Genomic DNA, 14938 nt, shown 5'->3' on the forward strand with positions numbered 1-14938 from the left:
CCCCAACCATCACACCTCCCACCAGTCCTCCCCTGTTCGTAAACAACAGATCTAGCAAGGCTCCTCCCCTGGTTGGCTCACCCACCAGCTGTGTCAGGAAGTTCTCTTCCACACACTCCAGGAACCTCCTAGATTGTTTACTCACTGCTGTGTTGTATTTCCATCAGATGTCTGGAAAGTTAGAGTCCCCTTCAAGGACAAGGGCACACAATTCTGAGACTACTGCCAGCCACTTGTAGAACGATTCATCTGTCTCTTCAAGCTGGTTGGGTGGTCTGTAACAGACTCCCAGCACATTATCTGTCTTATTGGCTTTCCCTCTCATCCTCACCCATAAGCACTCTACCTTGTCATCAGAATCGTGTAGCTCTGTACAGTCAATACGTTCCCTAACATAGAGAGCCACCCCACCACCTCTTCTACCTTGTCTATCCCTTCTGAAGAGCTTGTAGCCATCCATTGCAGCACTCCAGTCATGGGAGTCATCCTACCATGTTTCTGTGATAGCGACTAAGTCACATCTATCCTGCTGCACGATGGCTTCCAGCTCCTCCTGTTTATTGCCCATGCTGCGTGCATTGGCATAGACGCATTTGAGCTGGGTTATCAAATCCACCCCTAACATCGGCACGCTGCCCCCAGGCTCATCTCTGGTGCACCTAGTTTTATCCCTTACCCCCTTTGAACCTAGTTTAAAGCCCTCTCTATGAGCCCTGCCATCTCATGAGCGAGGATTCTTTTACCCCTTTGAGATAGCTGGAAACCATCTGTCGCTAGCATGCCCAGTGCCATGTAAACCTCCCCACGATCAAAAAATCCAAAATTCCACTCATGGCACCAGCCTCTGAGCCACGTATTAACCAGGTGTGTTTTCCTGTTCCTTTCAGTGTATTTCCCTGCCACTGAAGGGATTGAGGAAAACACTACCTGTGCTCCTGATCCTTCCACTAATCGTCCCAGTGCCCTGAAGTCCCTTTTGATTGCCTTTGGATTTCTCTCTGCAATCTCATCACTGCCAACCTGCACAACCAGCAATGGGTAATAATCAGAGGTCCAAACCAGACCAGGGAGTTACCTGCTAATGTCTTTTACCCAGACCCCAGGGAGGCAGCAGACTTCCCTGTGGGATGGGTCAGGTCTGCATATTGGGCCCTCTGTCCCCCTCAGAAGGGAGTCGCCTACGACAATGACCCTCCTTTTTCTTTTTTCAGAGGATGTGAGAATGCGTGGGGCTGCCTGACTGGGCCTAGACACCTCCCTAGACAGGACTTCATCTACACCCTGATCTTCACTGGCCTGGTCCTCAAGTTCCAGAGCCCCCCACCTGTTGCACAGGGGCAACTGGGAAGGTGAGGGAGACCGGGAGGGGACTCGCCTGCCTCCCCGAGCAGGGACCTGTATCCATTCCCCTCCATCTCTTATGTCCCCTCCTGTCTGGTGGCAGGAGGGCAGGGGAACCTCTACTTCTTGCGGAGCCTCCACCTGCTGCCTCTGCCTCAGGGACGGCAGGGTGTGGGCCCACCAATCTATCTCCCTCTCATGCTCCCCAATACTCCTCAACCTTTCCACTTCTTCCTTCAGCTCTACCACCAGGCTGAGCAGATCGTTCCCCTGGTCACACCTCACACAAGAGGTGTCCCCGCTGCCCTCCGTCATCAGTGACAGACTCAGGCACTCCCTGCAGCCAGAGACCTAGACAGCTGCGTGTTGACATGGGACCTCCATCTGCGTTGCCACATTTTTCCTAACAACGGCTTTCACCCGAGCGGCAACCGTACCCGGGTCTCCCTCCAGGCTGACGCCCACCGCTCGAGTAGCCTTCTCGAGCTGGGAAGAGGAAGACGGGGGCTGCGCCCCACCTGCACCAACTGCAGCGCAAACTGCGGCGCTCCTCAGGGCTGTTCAAATCTCCCGCCGTCACCCTTGGCAACGCCCGCGCCGCCTCAGCCTCTCTCAGGAGAGCCACCGGCTCTGCACGGTCCCTCCGCTCTTCCCCGGGGCTCCTGGGTCTCGGGAACCTCCCGGTCCGGCTCAGTCTAGCGCTTAGCCACCAACTTACTGTTGCCTCTGCTGGCCTCACCGCTATACTGAGGGTTGACTGAGAAGTTCCAGACAACAGATGTGTTTCTATTGATTTCTGGCATCAAAAGGCTTTGGACGGTATCGCTTGCACGAAGAAAACTCCATCTTCTCCAGATGCTCCAGAATTCACTACTGCTGCAGCTGCAACAGCTGCACCAGTACGACCCACGTCTACGGCAAATCTCTTTGACAGCTGTCATTTACCTAGGCACAGTTGCAGTCCACTCCTCCTCTTCTTCCAGCTGAAAAAACAGCCCGCTGGCTCTGCCACACCGTCACTGCCAACGTGCGAGCTGGGAACATACATCCAACTACCACTGTTAAAAGCCCTGTCTGGGGAGATGGCTGACACAGACACGTTACAGGCACAGTCACCCTCCCCTACAGCACTTCCAGCTATGACCCCTGCCTGTCAGCCACGGCCCATCGCACACAACGCTCTGATTGCAGATGTCACCTAGCTTGCCATGGCTCATTTTTTGTTTGCTTGTTCTAGATATGACACACCAGGTGAACCATAGATCCAAAGTTCCACACAATGCAAGTCTTTGCTCTTCTTCCAGGCAACAGTGCGTGCTTCAACATACTGCATTCAGTAACGAAGCTCTCTCCATCTTGCTCAGTGCCAACAGGCATGACTGCAGCACACGCAGCTGTAGCAGTACCTGCACGTCCCAAATCCTCAACAAATTTTTAGACAGCACCAATTTTTAATGTAGTGGCTTTCCCTTAATGCATAACCCCTTCTTTCTCGTATTTTTAGCAGGCGGCTCTCCTCTATCGCACTCTCTGTCCACCAGCTTTTCCTCCTCCATGTCCACATGGGCATCGGGAATCAATTCCAAACTAAGGGGACTGCTAGAGCTGCTTCATCTACTCTTGGGCGATACAGGCATACTTAAATAAGACACACTCATTCTTTTTCTATTTCTGAAGTCAATGCTGGGGCCTGGCAGCAATTTACTATGACAATTCAGCTTCCTCACTGAAGCGTTTTAGTAAATCTCAAAAAGAGACAATTTGCAGCCATCTGGAAGGGTGCCATTTTAGATGAGAAGCAACAGCAAGAGGAAGTTTTCTCTAGACTACCTTTCACCCCAAGACACCTGGCCACCCAGCAACAAATTCAGCCTATCTGTTCAGTCTGATCCCTTGAATCACTGATCACTCCTGCGCTCGGTGTTTCAACAGCACTCTGTCCCCACCAAGAGCCCAAACACGTCACTTACCACAAGCTGCTGTTTATCCTCGCCATCAGGTGGTAAATAATAAATACCACCACTCAGGTGGTTCGGAACTCTGAAAGACCCATCGGGCATGCCGCCCCGCTCCCCACACGGCTCGAAGGGCCCTGCGCAAGAAGCACCGGGACGTTCCTCTCACACGGGGCCGAAGCCGCGGCAGCCCGGCGGTACTCACGTTCTGCAGGTAGCGGAAGATGAGGTTCTGGAGCGGAGCGTTAAGGACGCCCCACAGACAGACCACGCACCCCCACCTTTCCTGCCCCAGGGTTCAGTAAAAACGCTGTTAACTGCTGTTAACAGTTTCATGGGGAATAGCTCAACTACCGGTGAAGGCGGAGGCGGCCAGGCTACGTTTCATACAGGACCTTCAGGAGAATACGAGCATAACAGAGAAGAATAAAATATTTACAGAAACCATGGCGTACACCAAACCCCATCTCCACGGACAGAGCCTAGGCTGGGGACAGTGAAGGCTGACAACAGAACAGGAAGAGTGAAGCAGCGAGGGGGAAGCCTTCCTCGCAAGGCTCTCGCACGCTCTTCCTCTCTCCCAACGTCCACGACCGACCGACCCATGCTGGCAGAAGTCTCAGCGGGAGAAAGTCCTTCGGCAGGATAAAGCGTCGGCAGCTTGGGGCTGGGTGACCCTTCTGGAGCCGGAACAGCACTTTGCTCAGTTTTGGTTTCAGACCTTTCCTCTAGGAACGAAGACAGCACAGTGGATTATCAAAGCACGCAAGTGTTTTCTTCCAAAGAGAAAGTATTGACAATCCACTCCGACAACCGATTTTTCCTCTGCCAGCAGCAAATGCCTGAGGGCCGCCCCACCTTCACAAATCCTCGTAGGAAGAGACTCAAGTTCTTCAAAAATTTAAGAAAATGATTCAAAAGGTAGCTGCTAGGGAAAACGATCCCTGGTGGCAGGGTACACAAGAGTCTCAGCTGTCTTCTGCAGGGTCACAAATTCAGACCGCATGTCTGACCAGCAGGGAAGTTTAGGACAACTGCGTGCAGATACTCCCAATGTCTACCAGTTCACCTGTGCTTTAAGACTCCTTGCAAAGCCTCAGCTAGAGAAAGAATCACCTCTGGGTATCCAACAAAATAATCAGTTTCAATTTATTTCTTTCTTTACTTTCAGCCGTCAATCAGTTCACCAATTTCCATGAAGAAGTCATCCTCATCATTCTCTGGGTCCATGTCAATTTCGACTTCCTGTTTGCCTCCTGAGATTTCCCAAAGGAACTTCTCAAAGTTGTCTTCTACAGAGAAGGGGGCTTCCCAGGCCCCTGAGAAGCTCAACTGGCGTTTCTTTACGGCTATTTGTGAGGAAGCTGAGGTCGAGCTTGAGACCTCTGACTGTGCCACAGAGTCTGCCTGGCTTCCAATGTGCAGTTCAGGACTGAGAAGAACAAGAAAGAGAGCAAATCAGCGTATGACATTCCTTAAGCAGAGAGATGTTTTCTGCAAACCAGCTCTTAAAATGGTAGTTAATCCCTCCTACCCCTCAGCCTTATGCAGGGACTGTTATTCAATTAACCTGGGGCTGCTTCTACAGTCCAATGTATCAGCAGGTACATTTTGCACTTTGGGGATTTATCCGCGAAGACACAGCATCTGGGGTCTGGCAAAGAAGGTTCCGTTTTTGTAGCCAGAAACACTTTGCCACCTTTACTAATTTGACTGCAAAAAGGTTACCAAGTCAACCTCCGCAGGCGTTCAGAAAACCCAAGAAGCCACTGAAAAGCTGTACCAACTTGCAGCATTTTCAGACAAGAATCTAGATAAGCAGTCCAGCCAGCTGCTAGAAACTTATTATTTCAGACGAATTTTTCCTCTGCTGGATTTTGGCATGAAGTATCTCAAAACTCTAATCTTTCCACGTGTGACAAAAAACCCCCTTAGTTTCACGTGAAAGGCACACTGATCAAGAAAAAGAACAAGTTGTGGTTGTTACCTGGTTTGGGGTTTTTCTCTCCCGCGTATGGAGAGGAGGCTGTCCTCTGGCAAAGCCGGAACAACAGCCTAGGAAGAAGCAAGATGGTTTTTAGGATACACAGGTCAAAGACTGCTTTGCAGATTCTTCCTCCGCTGCTTCTCCTCTGGCATTGCTGAGCCTTAACCAAAATACAGAGCCAGGGCACACCTGAAGAAAAGTTAGCGTTCCCTTAAAGTTTACTAACGACCTTGGGTCTTTTTGAAGAACGCAGCATTAAGGGACGTAGCAGAGCATTATGTAAACACTGCCATTCACCTCGTAAAAAGCAGAAAGGTACTACAAGCGTCCTGGCGACCGCTTCTGGATTTAAAAGGGAACGGAGACCCGTAGAACGTTTCAGTCTTCCATCTTTTCTCCAAGAGGAGGCTACAACTTGGGCATAAATTTTACTAGGGACCCACTACTGCCTCAGCCGCTCTCCTTACCACAGCTGCTTTTTTAGCTGAAGGCTCCTTCCCGTCGCCACCAGTGGCACTCGGTGGCTTCACAGCCGCCACGGCAGACGGATGACTCTCGGCTGCCTTACGTTTCAGTGGCTGCTTTGTGGGGAAGGTAGCTTTCCCATCCAAAGGCTTCAGGCACCCCTTCTGTCTGGCTAGAGTAAAAGGAAGAGAGAACTGATGCAGTCTTGCTCTGCCTCAGGAAAAAAAAAACAACAAACAAACAGGTTCTCTTAACAGCGCCACAACCCTTCTAGTTAAATGTATTTAGCCAGCACAATTACACTGCCATTTCCCAGACTCTCGGCAGTATTTTCCACACCGTAAACTCTGTTTACCAACAAGCCATAAGAAGGAGCAAAGATACTACAAAAAGGAGCCAGAGTTACAACGTGAAAATTGTCACCCTCTGCCTTTCTTTCAAAGCATGACCTAAAGTAACTCTTTAACATACAGTCAACACTTACTTTCAGCTAACCATTCCAGAAGTTGAGCTGCCCGTTCCCCTGGTGATACGGCAGCACCCTTTCCGGGGCTTTCAACCCCATCTCCCGGAGATTTCACCAATATCCTCTTTGGAAGCTGATAAGCTGACCCTGAAACCACACTGGATTCAGGACTCCCTGATGCTGCAGTTTTATCCTTGATTGCCTGTTCAGTAGGAGATGGCACAGCAGCTGCTTCCTTCTGAAGCTTCTCTTCTTGGCGTTGCTTCAGTTGCCGCTTCTCCCACATTATCTCTTCAAGGCTCTTCACTTGAACTTTAGAATTAGTTGCACTCTGATCAGAGGGCTGGAAGGAAGCAAAAGAAGAGGACTAAGGGGACAAAAATCTATGGAGATTTCATTCAGAAAATCTCAGTAGCAATCCCTCTGAAATAGCTCCGTGTGGAACAGAGCATGTTAATACCATTCAGATCTGACATTTTTCCCCATAAAACGTTGCCTGTAACCTGTAACAAGATCCATGCTTTGCTATGGAAATAGTTTCAAAAGCCTACAATTCCCAACACAGCAAGCTTCTTCAGTAGAGCAGAAGACTCTAGCTGTAATCTAGTACATTCTTTTTCAGCAACAGGAAGCCATACAAGCTCCCCCAAGACAGCATTCCCTGACAGACTGATTTCCTCTAATACAAACCTCCAGCCTTTTCTATTGAAGTTCTTAGCCCAGGATTTTAAGATCTCCTTCTTCCAGTCTCACAGATAAAGTCACGGAGAAGAAAAACATTAACCTCGCAGATTTTATCTGGTGCTAATAGGGTTTCTTATTCACTGTCAGGTATAATAAGATTAATTCAAAGCTTGGGGTTTAACACGTTGTCTGGAAATGCTATTCAAAGTAGTGACAGGACTTGCGACAGCACTGCAGCGCTTACCAAATGCAGAAAGGTAGGAACACACTCAAACTGGGAGCATGCAGCCAGTTACAAACAAAACATAAAATGTATCAAAAACTGTATGAATAGATAGATGTATGTCTTCACAAAGGACTCACCTCTGCAGCTGCAGAGACAGCTTTGGGAAAAGGCTTGCTCAATTCCACTATCATCTTTTCTTCTCTTCCAGGTGCTTCAAAACAAGCAAAAAAAAAAAAAAAAAAAAAAAAGATCATCATTTTGTCAACAGCAGAAATAAAGAAACCTGGCTACCTCTGTTTCCTTGTTCTGTCTATTTCCTCACGTCTAATAATGGGACAGAGGGAAAGGCTACAGTAAGCAATCCCTGCACCGTTCCAGCTCTCTTTCCCTCAATCGCACTATTCTCTTTTTACGTGGCTTATATAATCCAAACGGTATCTTTAGCGCTCTGCCAATTTTGACAAAAACTAGCCCTCACATTAAGAAGTTGATACATGCTTTGCAAACATAGATACATCAATAACTGAGTTAAACAACGCATATGCCAAAGAGGAAGGTAAGCCTGGATTCAGCCCAGGGAAGATCCCATACCACAAGCGGATGGCAGAAAAAACAGAAGCAAGAAACTAGGCTACAAAGCTCCTCAGTGGAAGAATTTTCCAGTGGGAAATACAGAAAGCTATCACGTGATTCATGGAAAAGAATATGGTTGCATATTCTGGCACTTCCTTGCCTTCTGACTTTGTAGCCTTAAACTCTTCTACCCTCTACGATATGCAGAAGGAAAAAGCAAAGCAAAACCTCAGCAAACTGAATTTGCTTGACAGGGGAAGCACTTCACCAGGGCAGGTATCAAATCACCTTATTACCTATTAGCTTTGTGATCCGTAACAACCTCCTCCCTGTCGGGGCAGGTTCAGGTTGTGCTGGTGGAGCTGGCACTTTTCCTCCACTCTGCTGCATCCGCAGAGCTTTCTCCCGCTTGATTTCTTCCAAGGTTTTAACACGCACTTCTCCTGCTGGCTTGGTTTTACGTGCCGGCTCTGCCGGGCGTGCTTGGCTGAGCACAGACGGAGCACGTGTGCTCTGCTTCTTGGGTTTGCTCTCAACTTTTGTCTCGGTAGGAAACTCTTTTGTTTTTTGCTTCTCTCGTTCCAATCGCTTGTGGTTTTTTTCAGCCAGGGAGCCTGAGAAAGTTTTGACGTGAACTGCAGGGGAAGGTCTTGCCCCCAAGCTGGGATCTTCTGTTTTACAACGTCCTTCTGCCTGGGGTTTCACTTGGGGTTCTCCTCGTCTCCGATTAGTGCTCTCAAGTCGAATCTCCTCCAGTGTTTTTGCATGGATCTCTCCTGCTGGCTTAGCAGCCTTCTCTGTCATCATCAAAAAGAAAGAGAAGCACCAACATTTAAGGAGAGTCCAGCAATATTTAAAGTCTCCAAAATCTGTCACAGTACTAAGGAAAACTAGGTTTGCGTGATCCCAAGAATGCATCTTAGGACAGCACCATTCTGCACGGTATTCTCCTCCTTTAAGCCACTTGTATTTTGAAAACTAGTGCTATCCGGAGAGAGTGGCAACACAAAAAGCATTAGTTTATTTTATTTTGTTACTTTCTCAGACCGTTGTCTCTCTGTTCGCATCTCAAACTCCTGCTCCTGGCAGTGTTTCTGTCCTACTTGTGCGTAAGCATACTGCAGCTTCTGAGGGTTCACAGCAGTTTTCAAGCGGAAACCTTGATGAGGCAGGAGTGCACAGTACACCCCCCCTCTAGAGCCAGATCTCTGACAGTGGCTAAACAGGACAGCTTCAGGACTCGAGCAAGAGGAATCAGGCAGGTTTTTTTAAATTAACTTTTAGGGCTGTATGGAAGTTCATGGAAAGACAAAAGGGGAAGGCATACTTAATAGCCAGTTCGTACCTGTCTCTGTACGGCTCTGTTCAGAGGGCAGTCCTAGCCTCTCCTTCAGGGACCTGGGGACTTGAACTACAAGAGAGAACAGAAAAAGTTCGGCAGACTGCATAAAGCTCCATTTGGTGTTCACGTTTCACAATGAGAGCCATCACTTCACTGGAATTCAGAGCTACCTTGAGCCCTCAACCAACACGCAAAAAGAACCACTAGAAGAAAGGACAAACAGCAAACCTAAACAGGAAATCTGTGCATCAAATCCAGATGTCTGCTTAGTAGCTGTACCTCTCTTTGGTGCGTTGTCAGCATTCTCCAGAACCTCTATCTTCTTCCCCAGCCTGTCAGCAAGGTTGCGCTTTAACGGAAGGACACTTTTACCAGCTTCAGAAAGAGAGAAAAAAAGCAATACTTTAAGAACATTTCTCTGCAGGAGGATTTTAGAACAGTCAGCCACAAACTTCAATGCTTCCAGGGATCTTTTCTTAGATTTGCCTTTCAGCTGCTAACCAAATTTGCCACTTCTGCCACCAATACACATCTCTGCCAAAATGGATTTTCCTCCTGCACACAGCAAAATTACCCTTAAACACAGTCACGTTTAGATGAGGGCACCCGAACAACGGCTCACAAAAAGCTCTTCCCTATGGAGGCTTTCCGTTTTCCCATCCTCTCGCCAAGATTCACTTGAATCACAGGCTCCTCCCCTAAAACAAAGAATAATCTCTTCACTGCACAGAAACCAGTAGCCACTAAGAGCATTGTCCTTCTAGCCCATGTCCCAGCAAAAGGCACTCTTCTGGTAGCCAAACCACAGAAACGAGTGACTACGAGTAGCAGTAGTGCCACACGTTTTTTTGCCTTTCAAAGGAATTTGTGCAGATCTGAACACCACCACTTATACACAGACTCCTATCACGCTACTGTCCGCAAGTGCCACCGTCAGCCTCGTCAACGCTTCAAAAATTGCCTACTTGTATAATACCATCTTCTATAGGTCTGCCCTTTCATTACTGCCTGCTTTTTCCACTTATCCCCTTTTTTGCATACTGACACTCATATTGACATTAGCCTCTCTCTCTGCTGCTACTGCACTTAACCCAACCGCTACTTCTGCCACGTGCTGTCGACACATTAGCTCATTCACAAATCTCACTCAACTTCAGGAACATGAGAGTCCAATTAAGCACACTGGAGAGTCTGTAAGGTGGTGTAATACATGATGAGCTACGGCTTAATGTCAGGCTGATAAAAACCGCTTCTGGGTCTTTTATTGCAACACAACAACCTGAGCACCTACAAATGCCAAATATTTCCAATCAAACCAGGGACTTGAAGCATAAAAGCATGGTTTTAATTAGAAAAGGCAGCACCAGCAGGCTAACCTGTCTGAATTATCTTAATTATTACTTGACCTTTTGGTTGAGGAGCCGTGAAGTGGAAACAATAGTATTCGCTGTTACCTTGCTTTGTAGACAGAGTCACAGTTCTCACTACTGTCCGTACATCTTCCTTTTCTGGCACAGGAATAGCCCGAGATTGGAGTGGAGGAACAGAAACTCCTGAAGGACCTTCTGATCATAGCAAGCAAAACATAAGAATGTTTAGAGGAAAAAGAAAACAACCAAATAACCAACCAACCAACCAAAATAAAAGAACTATCACAAAGACCAAAGACATTAGTTATCCATTACTGTGAAACATACAATGACCACTGCATGTAAATAAGAGAAATGAGCAATTTCCCTCTGATTTGCCCTTGGAATTCCAATCTAGAATATCAGCTGTTGGAGTTTAAGAAAACAGATTGCATGCCAAAGTACCTCAAGGCCTGCAACTAAGCATGGAAGTCTGTCCCTCAAGCGGTTCTCAGCTGCAATCACCGCCCAGTCTCAATCCAACAGCCCCCAAAATTTTCCTTTCTCGTGCCAAGATTGGTATTCACCATTGCATAGCCAGCTATCCAGGTAGTATCAGAAGCTTAAAAAAAAAAAAAAAAAAAAAAAAAAAAAGATGAAGGTGAACAGAACGCAGAAGTAAGGGATCTTAACTCACCACCTTGGTTTTTTGTTTTTTCCTTTAGTTTCTCCAATTTGATTTCTTTAACTCTTTTTAATCCAAAATTTAAGTTGTCCTCTGAAAACAGAAAATGGTTAATGAAGCTGAGGCCTAAAGGCACATGCTGAAGAGCACACATCCTCAAGCTTCTTACAGCTCAGAACCCTTCCAAAGTCTTCCAAATAAACCCTCTCAACACTCCCCACCAGTAAAAAAAGCCATAAAACAGATGGGTATTTTGGTAAGCAATTGGCACCTTTCTTCAACCCTCCTCCCATCCTACAGACTAAAACCTACCGTTTTAAGCATTTTAATCCATCTACACGATATTAGATTCCTCTATCATTACACATTCCTTCCCACAGTGTTTGAAAGGACACATTTGCAGGCATTTAAACTCCACGCTGTGGCTCTATTTTCTTTTACAAAAGTCAACAAGGAGGAGTTGACCTGTCTGACCCAAGGGACATATGACATTATTAGAGAGGAATGAGCTCGTGGAAATAACTGACTCCATCCAGCTACCCGATGCTCTATCGTAGTTTTAGAACATATCGCTTTGGAGTTAATCGTCAAGTTCTCCTTCCAAGCCATCCTACTACAGCTGCTAGAATACCTTGCTTTGTATTAGCCCTGCCTTTCCTAGTGGAAATTATCCGCGATCCATTATTGGCTTCTGTTGCCGGTTGCTGGACAGGTGTTTTAGTTTCATCTCCTTCTTCAGAAAGCTGCACTGAAAGTCCAAAATAAAACCTATTCAGTTATGGAGCAGGGATTATACAAGACGTTTCATGCTCATGTAGCTCGTACAATGACATTTCAGTCCACGGTTCATATTTGGTCGTATTCTTAACTACAAGCAACTGTTTGTGGAAGGCTTTTTTTAAACAGCTGTATTGACTTGACAAGCTCATATAAGCAAGAGCTATACCGGGGAAAAAATATTTAAGACTCCAGACTCTCGTCCGTAGCTTTAAACACTACACAGTTCAGGTACTCTGTGAATTTATACATTCACCTCCAGCAGAAATGCCTTCAGTAAGTAAAAAGTACCCATCTTCATCATCATCTGCAGCACTGATTACAACTGCCTGGAGGATGTGTAGGACTTGGGACCTTTTCAGAGCTTTCCACTTTCATCACCCCCCTCAGCTGCCGAGAGGGACTCGACTGCACAGAAAGTCTGTTTTGCTGCAGTGACGCCTGAGCCATTTTCACATCATCTTCTGCAGGCTCAGGTGGACTTGGAAGCGTAGCTAGAGGAAGACGAGGATCATCTCTCATTTGGCCATGTAAAACTTTCACCCCAACCTTGCACTCACTGTCTAGATACGGTAGATAAGGTAGATAACCCACCTGGCTGCTGAATTCAGAGTTTCCTATTCCCCACCCCTACGAACACACTAGGAACAACGGCTTCCCTTCACACACTCATCTCACCACCCTACCCTCCAGAAAGGATTACATGAGGGGAAAGCAACCTGGAGTGCAAAGATCACACAAAGCACAGAGAAGCTGAGCATGAAAGAAAGAATTAAATACCAGAATTACAGTCCGTTTAGCTGAGAGCCTGTGACTGCACACTTCTCCCTACGCTCATCAGTGAGCAGTTACTTGATGCCTTCTACGGCATTGTACCTGCTCCTAAGTAATATTAAAAATTAATCCTTTAATGCTTAAAGAAAAAGGACCCAAGAAACTCACTTCTGCTTGGCGGGAAGAAGCGCCCATCAACATAGCGTCCTTTCGTGTGACGGAAGGCGCAGTTGGATTTTTGACAGCCAGCTGGTTGATTCTCCCAGTAGCAAGGAATCTCACTGCGTTTTTTCTGGAGACAGACAGAAAGAAAAGCTCATGGTAACACTCGCCTTAGGTTTGCTAAGAGACATAGTTACACGTCATGCCAGAGAGAGGGCTATCGCAGTGCAGTGCGGAAACATCGTTCCAAAGGGCAGTCTATCACTGAAAGCATTGCAGGGCAGATCGACAAAGTTTGCGTACGCTGTAACTACTACATATTATCTAGCTTTCCTGTCATTCCGCTGGAGAAGACGGGGGCTCGCACACATCGGTTCAGGGTGGGTTAAACTAAGACAATGTGCAAAATACTGGGATTATTCAGAGGGAAAAAAATGCCTTAAACTGCCTAGCTTGAATCTATCTCAAGTTATCTTTCAGAGCCTTATTTCCTTCCCATCTTCTCCCTCCCCACCCTGTGCTACCCCAAGACGTCAGAACAACGCCAGCACCTAATACAAAAATGTCTTGCTGAGATATACCTAAGAAATTGATCTTTCTTCCCCCAACTTCCTCCCACCCCCCTCCAAGTAACGGAAACCAGTATCCTTTGAAAGCAAGTAAATCTATCACGTACAAGCACATTCAGGCTGCCGACAGCAAGGAAAAATGCTTTCAGGGATTTAGTTGGAGAACACATCTTTAGCCAAACACTCACATCGACTTCCATGTGTCTGAATCTGCAGGTAGTCTTGAAACAGCGACCCTCCTGCCACAGCCTGCACACTCTCTCATTTCCCAGAGCGGCCGCACAGTGGCGGAAGGAACAGCTGTCTCCCTGTAACCAAAAGGAAACCCACAAAGAGGAAATTAAAACAGTACAGCCTCCAAAATTATCCATGCTAGTAGAACTGGACGCAGAATCGAACTGCTTGTGAAGTTAACAGAAATCTGGATGCCTCCGCCCCCTCCTCTCCTAAAAACTCAACAAGAAACCCCAAAGCAAAAGAAGCCCAAACATACCTTGTCACAGGTGGAATAGAAATAGAAGTAGCAGTCGTCCCCTTGCTTGGACATAATCGACACCGTCTGAGAACCAGCTCAGGTTCGAAGGCTTCGCTCTCAACAGGGACTTCCTCCCGTCCTGGCAAGAGCTGGCTTCGCTCTTTCTTGGACGGAAAGTCTCCTGATGGCTTGAGCGGTCAAATCTTCTTTTTCAAAGTAACCCTAAAGAAAGGTATCAGTAAGTGAAAAAGAAGAAACAGTCCTACTCCCTGGTCTAACCTTCCAGCTTGCTGACCTGCCTGTGTCCTGTACCAAAGACCAAGAAGGGAACAAAACTTTTTTGTTGCACCCCAACAAACGCACGAGAGGAGTACTATTGCACCTACCTGTGGGTACTTGCGGGTTATAAAGCACAAAGTATTTCACTTGGGCAGTCTCTCTTGCTGCTCTACTTTGTGCCTTTAATCGCTTACAAAAATAGTAAAGATGCTTAACGCCCCCCCTGTTTATCAGGACAGTCAGATCACAAGGAAGGCAGAGCACCAGGAACTACGGTGTTCTCATCCCCCTTGTCAATCCGTCAGCCTTACCCCAGCCGCAAACAGCTGATGATGATTTACCTGCTGGTTACCGCACTCCACTAGGCTGACAGCGCCCTCGGTGTCACAAGTTACACAGAGAATGCTGCACTATGATGCGTATGCAAACCACCCAGCATGTCGTCTGAAGCACAGGACAAGCTCTTGCTAACACATCTCGTTCTCTGCATGACAATCTGAAGCCAAGTTGTCCAAAGCTGAAGCAGAACAGTCAGAATTTCCACTCTTTACAGTTGTTTTAGTCAACTCGATCTGTTAAATACTGTCTGGACATGGACTGGGGGCATGTGCCAAGACTGGCGGTTACAGCACTCAAGACCCTCTCCAAGCAACAACCGCAAGGTTGCCAGCCAAGAAAGCAAAGCTGAAAGCAGACAACTGTCTCAGCCTCCTCTGCCCTGAGTCGGGGTCACTTTTCCTCATGATTTGAGAGTCACAGCCCTCACTTACCAACTTAGCACAGCCACAGGGCACAGCTGCCCCTTGCTGGCTGGAGCAACTCTATTTGA

The 14938-nt window shown here is 47.2% G+C and overlaps 1 protein-coding gene across 1 annotated transcript; it reads right to left on the bottom strand.

Annotated features, from left to right (window-relative positions):
- Positions 1–4421: 4421 nt before the first annotated feature.
- Positions 4422–14035, bottom strand: LOC138682103 (zinc finger CCCH domain-containing protein 11A-like). Its single transcript, XM_069771670.1, is given in 16 exon segments — positions 4422–4728; positions 5284–5351; positions 5751–5916; positions 6229–6557; positions 7262–7335; positions 7994–8494; positions 9319–9414; positions 9669–9737; positions 10494–10604; positions 11086–11166; positions 11705–11841; positions 12142–12176; positions 12178–12344; positions 12793–12916; positions 13544–13663; positions 13849–14035. Coding segments are annotated over 16 exon segments (2397 nt in total). The 5' UTR covers positions 13903–14035; the 3' UTR covers positions 4422–4463.
- Positions 14036–14938: the final 903 nt, after the last annotated feature.

Source organism: Haliaeetus albicilla, chromosome 26 (genome assembly GCF_947461875.1).
Source record: "Haliaeetus albicilla chromosome 26, bHalAlb1.1, whole genome shotgun sequence".
In the NCBI taxonomy this organism is placed as follows: domain Eukaryota; kingdom Metazoa; phylum Chordata; class Aves; order Accipitriformes; family Accipitridae; genus Haliaeetus; species Haliaeetus albicilla.